The sequence below is a fragment of the Denticeps clupeoides genome, chromosome 4 (assembly GCF_900700375.1).
Source record: "Denticeps clupeoides chromosome 4, fDenClu1.1, whole genome shotgun sequence".
In the NCBI taxonomy this organism is placed as follows: domain Eukaryota; kingdom Metazoa; phylum Chordata; class Actinopteri; order Clupeiformes; family Denticipitidae; genus Denticeps; species Denticeps clupeoides.
Genome location: NC_041710.1, coordinates 19,542,389 through 19,551,433, shown reverse-complemented (window position 1 = coordinate 19,551,433; position 9,045 = coordinate 19,542,389). Strand labels below are relative to the sequence as shown.

Below are 9,045 nucleotides of genomic sequence, written 5' to 3'. Positions count from 1 at the left end.
AAAAAAAAAAAGATTCTCTAAAGTGGACCTCAAAGCTTTTTCTGGAAGAGCTCAGGGATGTCTGCAAAGCGGAAAAGTACATTGTGGTGCATTCATTTTCAGGATGCCTCTCTTTGTGGTGCTGCTGGGGGATTTAGGAGGCAGAAATTGTAGACGAAGGTAAAGCCGTAGGTTAACTGGCTCACTGGGTGGCTGTGGGCCTGACAGTGATGAATGGCTTTGTTTCTGAGGGCTTGTATGAATGGTGCCTTATTGGTGCTAAGTGCACATGCACTAGACTGCTGCTTATTTCCTGTATTTTGTGCCTTTGCATGTGTGTACATGCTGTGTGTACATTCAACTGTATAATCACAACCACAAGAGACATTTGCCGTTTGTTCAAATAGGCATGAAAGTGTTTCCTTTTCATGGAAAAATGTACTGGAGGAACATCTGTGAAACGGGTTTCTTATTAAATATGTAAGAGTGAATTCAAAATTCCTTTTGCACGACATGGCACCAGCATAAAGGGAAATGGAAGCATCAGCCCAGAACTTCTGCCATTTCAGTATCCATGTATCAGCCTGAAATCCTTTACTGTGCCGTCTGTCTGGATCCAGATTCCAGCACCAAGAAACAGTAGTGAGGAAGTCACGAGTCCAGTGTGCAAGCAGACGGCATTTATTCACCCATGGTCCAGTCGTTTTTCGTGATATGGGTCGACTATCCCATTATTTCACTCGAAGACATGGCGCAATCACGTTGCTGCTCCACTTCCATCTCGAATTTGACATCAGATTTTTGCTTTTGGAGAGCTGTTAATGAGTAGGCAGTAATTTTCGCTCATTTTGTCTACTGTGAGATGCGGTAGTCATGGAAATTAAACCTTTTTTTTTTTTTTTACAATTTAGTAGAATCCTTTTCATGAATCTAATGATACAGACATACTAATATTGCAAATGATTTTACAAATTGTTCCATAATTTACTCCCACATAGATCCAATCTAGATATAAGGATTTAAATATTGCAGGTGGGTATTAAGCCCTAAAACAGAGACAGTGTATGAAGGACAGTGAACATGATGAACGCATGATGAGAAGAGAAGAAAACACAGGCACAGTGTGTATGTTGAAGGGTTTATTAGAGAAGTGTGAATATAAAGGTACGCAGGATTCTACTCTCTGAGCAAAGCACACAACTAGTCAAACCTGTCCATTTCTAAATGTGATTTTTTTTTTTACGCTCACAACATCCCACCAGGTTGTAGTAGTAGTTAGTGATATAGCGTTATGGTTAAATAAATGGATATTTAAATGGTAAAACTAGAGTGCCTCATAACATCATATGGATATTAGGAAGAAGGAAAGGAAGTTATTTCAAACATAAATTTCACCTATCAATCACTACGGCTCTTATTTAAACCAAAAGATGTTAGGAAGAAATGCATCAGCCATAAGTTTGTTTTTCTTTTATTTTCCCCCTTTCTGTCTGTCTGTCTGTCTTTTCTTCTCCCAGTTGACAGATCTTCAGAAAAAACAGCTATGGCTGATACAATCATTTCATATATTAATATTCTCATTCATATAATTGTAGCATGGCCAGTCAGTAGTACACGCGTAAAGAGAGACACCACGCACGTTAAGGTTGAAATTATCGCAACTGTAAACTGCACTGTCCCCAGAGTTTCACAGCGAAACTCTGCAAGTCCCCCTTGGGTGCGTTAAGAGACGCATGAGGCCCAATCCTCCTCGTTTGGCATAAGGTGCGCCCAACACGTGGAACTGACAGAGTCATAGCCCAGTGCAACAAAACGAAAACCAAGTGGCCGCAACAGGAAAAAAAAAATTAAAGAAAAGGGGTTTGGATCCTCTTTTTTTTTTTTTTTCTCCCCCCGCCTGGTCTTCTGAGTTAAAAGGAGTCCATGGCCTTGAACTCGCTGAGGGCTTGGACCGGGGAGATGTGCTTCTTCTGGGAGCCTCGTCTCACTCTGGTCTGACACTCTTCAGGCTTCTCCCTTTTTACCAGGGGCTTCTTCTCAGGAGCCTTCATGCGCCAGGACACCACTGGTGAGTTGACTGCTGCCGTTCCATATACTTTCTGGTACTTTGTGGAGGCAACGTACGAAGCTTTCACTGTGAGGACCACAGCATTCATGAGGTTCTTTGCTGCCTGGATGAGGGACGTGGCACTGTCCAGCTGCAAAGTGCAGAAAGTAAGAGGATTACTCAGCTTTTGTTAACTCAAAATGAATACTCTCCAGTTTTTGGGGGTAACCTTAAGATCAGTCACTGAAACCCATGCATGGCCTCTAATTAGCCATCTAATTAAAGTGTTACAGCAAAAGCTACCCCTGACTAAGTACTACAGATTAACTCCGACACTGCTGTTTCGTTAGACAAGGGGTTAAAAAAAAATCATTTCCAAGTGACTTCTAGGGTTAGATGCTAGGAATTTAGCTTATCGATCACTTCCTGAATTTCCCTATGGATCAATAGTATTTATCAGTCTCTAGTCATTTTACGCAGTGACTCCTGTGGGGTCTTGCGACAGTCGTAATTCACTCAGACTATGGGACAAATTTTCCCAGTGCTAAATAATACATAGAGCATGGGGAATGTTCCCTGATGTCACAACCAACAGCTTGCACATCAGAATGCTTGAGTTAAAACATTGATAATCTGTCTGCATGTTTGACCTGTTAGTGGCCCAATATCATGTCTACTGACATGCTGTATTATAGGTGTTGAGCATGAAAGGAAATAAAGAAGAGGGAGTAGAAGGCTGCTAGACCGCATCTGGGCATGTGGCATATTGAGAGATTTAAAATCATCTAGAAATCAGAATGTTGCAAAAAATACATTACATTGTTTCTTAATATATATTTGAGGTGACTGTGTGAATGATGGTTTGGTATTTAGTTTTGTCCACTTGCAGTGCCACCACCTTATGATTAAATGGATTTTTTTTTTTTTTTTGTGGTGATTATGTCAGCACAGCACATTTGGTTCACCGCCTTTCTGAGAGATGAAGCATCACCCAATTAATCTGAATCCCCTCCTACACACACACACACCCACACACATGCAGCTGCACTTTTGAAAACGTTGTACTGGTATCATCATTATTTACAGGGTCTGGTACAGAAAAGTGAGGCAGCATGCTACACACAATCATTACCAAACACACAGACAATATTTATAATATTTAGACCATTAGACATACTAATTTAAAAAATGGCCGCAAAATGATCAGAGTAATTAGGCTTTAGTAATTTAGTATGAGGTGTGTGCTGACTAATTATCTGCCTCATCTTTGAGTATTTATATGATGAAGGAATGCTACTGTATTATCAGAAGGAAGGCAAGGCCATTACATTTAATAATGTATAATAATGAGTATTAAGGTTAGATGACATGATAATTGAACATCATCATTATGATTACCACAAAAATGTTCTGACAACAAGAGATCAGGAGAGTGAAAAATGACAAAGATTAGAGAAAAATTAATTTTTAAATACACATTTCAAATGCATGGCGATATAAATATTGATTTTTAACATTTACATTTGACCAAGGAAAGTTTTGAAAAAAATAACTTGTTGCAGTGAGATGGGGGGAGAAGGATGGGGGTTTCCAGAGCAGAGACATGCCAATTCCTCATGTTATTATCCTACAACGCTCCCGCTCTCACCCTGCAGAAATGCTGCGTGGTGAAGATGGACGGGGGGTTTGGGGAGCCCCTCTGCATTCTCTACATTAACATCAGAAGCCTTTTACTCTATTACTAACCATTCTGGTTTAGGAGAAGAAAAATGAGTAAAAGCCACATGAGCAAAGGTACAAAACAAGGAATCAGGGATGCATGAATGAATACGTGACAACTTACTCCTGAGACGATGAGTTCTCCCCCCAGATTCTGCACCTCGGCCTTGACTTTGCTGCAGATGTTCAGCTGGTGGCAGTAGAGAGCAATTCTCTGCAGGTAGGCCAGGAGGTCCTGCTTACACGCTGAATCGGGGCACTGCAACCACACCACGGAACATGGAAAACACACAAAACGCACAAAAAATGAGACATCCAACCAGGGCAGCAATTTCGCAGGCTTCCTTCTCAAAACACAATGGGTCAAATTGTGCTTTTTTTTCTCTTCGCCAGACTCAAGAGAAGCACTTCACTGCTTAGAGATAGTGACAGACTTCTCACCAGTGGTCCCGACAGTCCGACCGAGTAAGTAAGCATTTATTAGGTGCAGCAGATTGCCGGTCCTCCCAGCAGGAAGTCCACTTAAGGAAGTCGTCATTGCGGCTGGATCCACTCCCCACATTCCCCCAACTCCCGGGGACAACGTGCAGCACTGCAGCTGGGGGTCAAGTGCTGCTCGGAGTGGAATATTAAAAAGTCCTGGCCGGAAAAGGTTACGGGGCTGAACGCATCTCTCTGCTTCGTGGGCTGCTGAATATCCATCTGAAGTCATTTGATTTCATTTATTCCGTCACCAGCAGCATGCCGATAAATTAGTGCAAATGAAAACACTGTTATCTTTCAGAACAACAGTTATCAGTGTCATGATGCGGTCCGGACCGGAGTTTCACGCTCGTCCTGTGTAATGTTCCCTAATCGTTTTCACCTGTGTCGAATGTATAAAGCTGCCCTGTTCGTCTCTGTTCGCCGTGGGGTCTTTGTTGTGTTGCACGTTCACCTGTTACTGGATGTCTCCCCTGCTCTGCACAAATTAAACCCCGGTTTCGTGATGTCATGTGAATGCGTCCTTCTCATCGCCTCCGTTCACCTGCCTCGTCGTGCCACCAAGGATGTGACAATCAGTGTATTTACAAAGCACTACGATTCATGAATGGAAGAGGAAAAAAAATTGAGCCAAAACAGATGGACAGAAGAACTAAAGAAATAAGTTCAATCAGTAGCCATGAAGCTCTGGTTAAATTCAGATTCACTTCATGAGTGATTGGGTTAAATAGATAAAGTTGGGAAAACCGCTCTTGTTTCCTATTCAGCTGCCGGTTTTGCACTTATTCATGTGACCTCACACACTCACCAGAGCTGCCTTTTCTCTGTTCACCCTTATTAAGTAACCTAAAAGCTTTAGAGCAAAACAGACAGACACGTCTTCTTTTTTTGAAGATGTGTCTTCTTTTTTCATTGATTGATTAGATATTCTGTCAGTGTCTGTCTGAAGTGTCTGTCAGCATGACATGAGCTCATTCCATAATGAATGCCACACCTCAGCAGAGCTAATTAGATTAAAGACAACCTCTCTACGACGCCTCCTGAACTCCTGCTGCTCTGCTGGGAGTGTAGAGCGGAGCTGCTGCGGAGCAGGACTTCAGAAGAGGGAAGGGGCCGGTACCTGATCAGCCACAGCACGGGCCAGTTTATCCATCCTGGAGCCAGCCTCAGCGATCTTCTTGGCAGCATTGATTACATCTGAGGAGTTCTTCAGTGGCCCTTTGCCTCTATCATTGAATGAAACAGCAGTTCATCAAAAAATGCAGCAACCATATTAGTCATGTCACTGAGCACTTATTGCATAAATGAAGAACAACAGGTTTTGTACAATTTTACATCAGTGCTAATTGCATCAGTGCTACATCTGTTTCTTTATAAGATAGATAAATAGATGCATTTCTGTTAAATTGTAATAACCCGGTTCTTATGTAAATAGTCATATAAATATTTTACAGTACAGATTCCATACAGCCATCATCTTCACTAAATCACACAAGTTAAAAAGGCTTATCACTGCTTGTAATATCGGAGGGAGATTTTTTTTTTTGAACGAGGGCAATACCTGTTCAAGCCTAAGAACTGAGATAGCAAAACCACATGTCTTTGCATAAATAGTTCCTCCAGTTCGTCAAATTGATTTTGCCACAGAGTTCAACAGGAGTAAGATAAAGGAGAAATCTTGCAATTATAACTTCTCGTACTTCAATAGGGCTTTAATAAGAGACTGGTGAGAATCTACAAGCAAAAAATTATGATTGCTGTGTCTATTTGCACAAAATGGCTTCTGTGTCCACATTGGACGGAGTCTTGGTTAAAAAGTGCACATTGTAATGACTCTTAATATGATCCTTTTATGTGGCCTTGCCAGTGCATTTAACAGAACGTGCCCTAGGACACGCACTGCATAACGGTGACATTAAGAGAGCAGATGGTGAAACTGCAAGATTCTGTTGAGAATATGCCGAATACAAACAGAGGGGGGAACACACTAGTGGATTACACTCAGGCCTGCTCCTAGTCATGAATAGAGCTCCTGAGGGGCAACTCTGACAATATTTTCAATAAATCAGCCAAAACAGTAGATTCTACCCCACAAATTTTCTGGAAGTGTCTTGTGGTATCTGGCCAAAGTTATTAGTAGCAGTTACTAGTACATTTGTTTTTCCACAACAATATGGAAATCATAATTTTGTTCAAAAATTTTCAGAGCTGTCCTCATTTTTTTTTTCTCCATTTTTCGTTCCTCCGACTAATCGACATTAAGACATGACTGGTCACTTTCTGCCAGATGTATCCCACTCTGAATTAACCAGTACCACTTTTACCACATGATCAAAGTCACTTCACTTGTCCATGGTTTTAATTCTGCTACTTGATCCTCTATACATGCTGTACCTGGTAAAGTCTGTCATCTCCATCATGATCATGCACATCTGCTTCGCCAGGACGATGATGTCATTGCCATTGTCATCCCACTTCGCCACCTCAGCGTCCAGCTTGCACTTCTCCTGCCGGAAGCTCTCAACCTGCTCTGCTATCTTGGCTTTTTCCTCCTGAGGGAGCTGGGCCATTATAGCCTGAAAGGGAGAGTTGATGACTTAATATTGATTCAGATTTACTGAAAATTAATTACATTTCAAAATTTGCAAGCCTACATTTACTGAAAGTGGGCAAAATAAGATGAAGTCAAATCTTAAACCAATACAATCTCTAGAGTCTATAATTCAAAAATTGCATCTTTGTATGTTTTAATCTATACTCCGCCCATCCCTTATGTACAGTTGTACATTTGACATTATTTAACCTCTGAGCGATGCTGCTGAATAAAGTTATAAAGTTAACACTTAATCACCGGGCCTCCTGAAACCCCCTGACATCCCATACTCATAAAAGGAAAATCCATTTCTCTTTTTTTCTGTCACGCTGGAATAAATTTGGTCTCCGTGGCGATTCAGAGCAGGTCCGAAAAGGCATTAATCTGCAGGAAGGTCACAGTCACAGCTGGGGCGCAATATTATTTGTGAGATAAATGTATAATTGCTTCACTTCTTACACCAGTGAATGAATAATGCATTTGTTCAACATTATGTCAAGAGACTGAGCAGGGCACTCGCTACTTTTGGACACTGTAAAGTCTACTTTATTAGAGAGTAGTTCTGGATGCTAAAGTCATGGTTCTTAGCTATTACCAATTTGCAGTCCGTTCAATTTAGAACAGCAGAAATAAACAAAAAAGTTGGTACATAGTTTTTTCATGATCTATTTTTTCCCCACTCTTCTCAGATTAAGAGCTCCAGAAAAAGAATGATCTTAATTAAGACTTATGAAATCAATCATAAGTCCCTGTAGGAGATGAAGGACTGAATGTCCTCCAGTGGCCGGCTGAAGCAAGCTGACCTCCCGGACACTCTCCTAATTCCGTCATTGTGTGCTCGATTGCTACCCCCCCCCCCCCCCCCCCCCAAGCATCTTTTATTTAACCTTCATTATTTAGCCTCTGCACCGTGGCACGAAGCAAGAGCTCAGAACTGATAGTGCCGATTCCCTGTTCCCCAGGACTAGACGAGTGTGAAAAAAGGGTCTAATGAAATTGACAGGGAGAAGGAGCTGATGTTCAAGAAAGAGAGAGCAGATCCATGCATTTGATTGGGATGTCAGGGAACTGCAGAAGTAGGTGAATCGTTTCTCTTTTTTCCTTTCTTTTCCAGAATTCACTTATCCCAAATCCCCGTTCCTTACTTTCTGATAACGAGCGAAAGCCCAGTCAGCTTAGCACGACAGCAAATCCCCCCCTCTGTACGCGTCTGTACACCAGCCTGCGCCTGTCCGGATTAGAGTGCTCCCTTTTCCGTGCCCGGGAAAAGGCAGCCAGAAACGACTTTAATTTGTTTCATTTGAAATAAACTGTCCGGACACTCAGAGTTCAATTTTATGGCTGACCTATCAGAGCGCTTATCCAATCATGCTGCTAAAAGAGCGATTTTGTGCCATTTTAGGGTGCGTGAGAGCGCCAGCCAGATAACATTTAATCAGATTTAACCCTTTACATATTGTGTGCATTTACTGCAGGAAATTATACCATCGGGTACACATGAGAGAGTAACTCACTAGCATTATAGTAAAATACAATCATGAATTAAAATAACTAACCATATGGGTTATTAAAATTATTAAACAAAATATAAACCAGAACTTACCCAATGACCAACATAATATAATAATATTTAAATATAATAATAGATTGCATAGACCGTATTTTCCAGCCGCATGTTCATCAGTATGCTTAAAATAACATAATGATAATCTCCCAATTTGTCTTAGTGCTCAGTAGACGCCTTGTGTGCAGGGGACAACAGAGTAGACAGCAGAGGGAAACACTGGAGATTTGATGTTGCACAACATCTGGCTATCGTGTATTCATGGGAGTGGCATGAGAGCTGTCAATCATTACTAGTGGCTACTCCCATTTTAAACTTGGTATATAAAACACCATCTTTTTAGGTTTCAGAAATTGTTACACACCAACAGAAAAGGGGCTGGGTGATTGGTTAGTTTCTCATTGTCACGTATGAGGGCTGAAGCAGGAAAGAAGCACTGAGTCTGGACATCGTGATCAACACAAAAGAAAATGGTGCGATGGCCAAAAAAGGGGCAACAAAACAGCAACCAACGTAAATCAGCCTGCAGGCATGTGGCGATCGCCAGAACTAAGGACTAAATACAGGGGAAGTCACTGTGTGCACATTAATGCTGTTGCAGTCTGTTAACGGGGCCCTAATCATGGACAGCAGCACAGCAGCACTGTCACGCTGATTGGT

General features: G+C 41.6%; 1 protein-coding gene across 2 annotated transcripts in view; it reads right to left on the bottom strand.

Annotated features, from left to right (window-relative positions):
• Nucleotides 1-1,103: 1,103 nt before the first annotated feature.
• Nucleotides 1,104-9,045, bottom strand: part of ctnna2 (catenin (cadherin-associated protein), alpha 2) — a 331,524-nt gene continuing 323,582 nt past the window's right edge. The window contains exons 15-18 of one of the 2 annotated variants that reach the window (XM_028975730.1): nucleotides 6,623-6,804; nucleotides 5,349-5,454; nucleotides 3,870-4,004; nucleotides 1,104-2,177 (exon numbers count right to left, since the gene is read on the bottom strand). In XM_028975730.1, the coding sequence (XP_028831563.1) occupies nucleotides 1,890-2,177; nucleotides 3,870-4,004; nucleotides 5,349-5,454; nucleotides 6,623-6,804 (711 nt within the window). In that variant the 3' untranslated portion in view covers nucleotides 1,104-1,889. The remainder of the gene's footprint in view (nucleotides 2,178-3,869; nucleotides 4,005-5,348; nucleotides 5,455-6,622; nucleotides 6,805-9,045) is intronic. The other variant, XM_028975731.1, reaches the window with a different exon arrangement.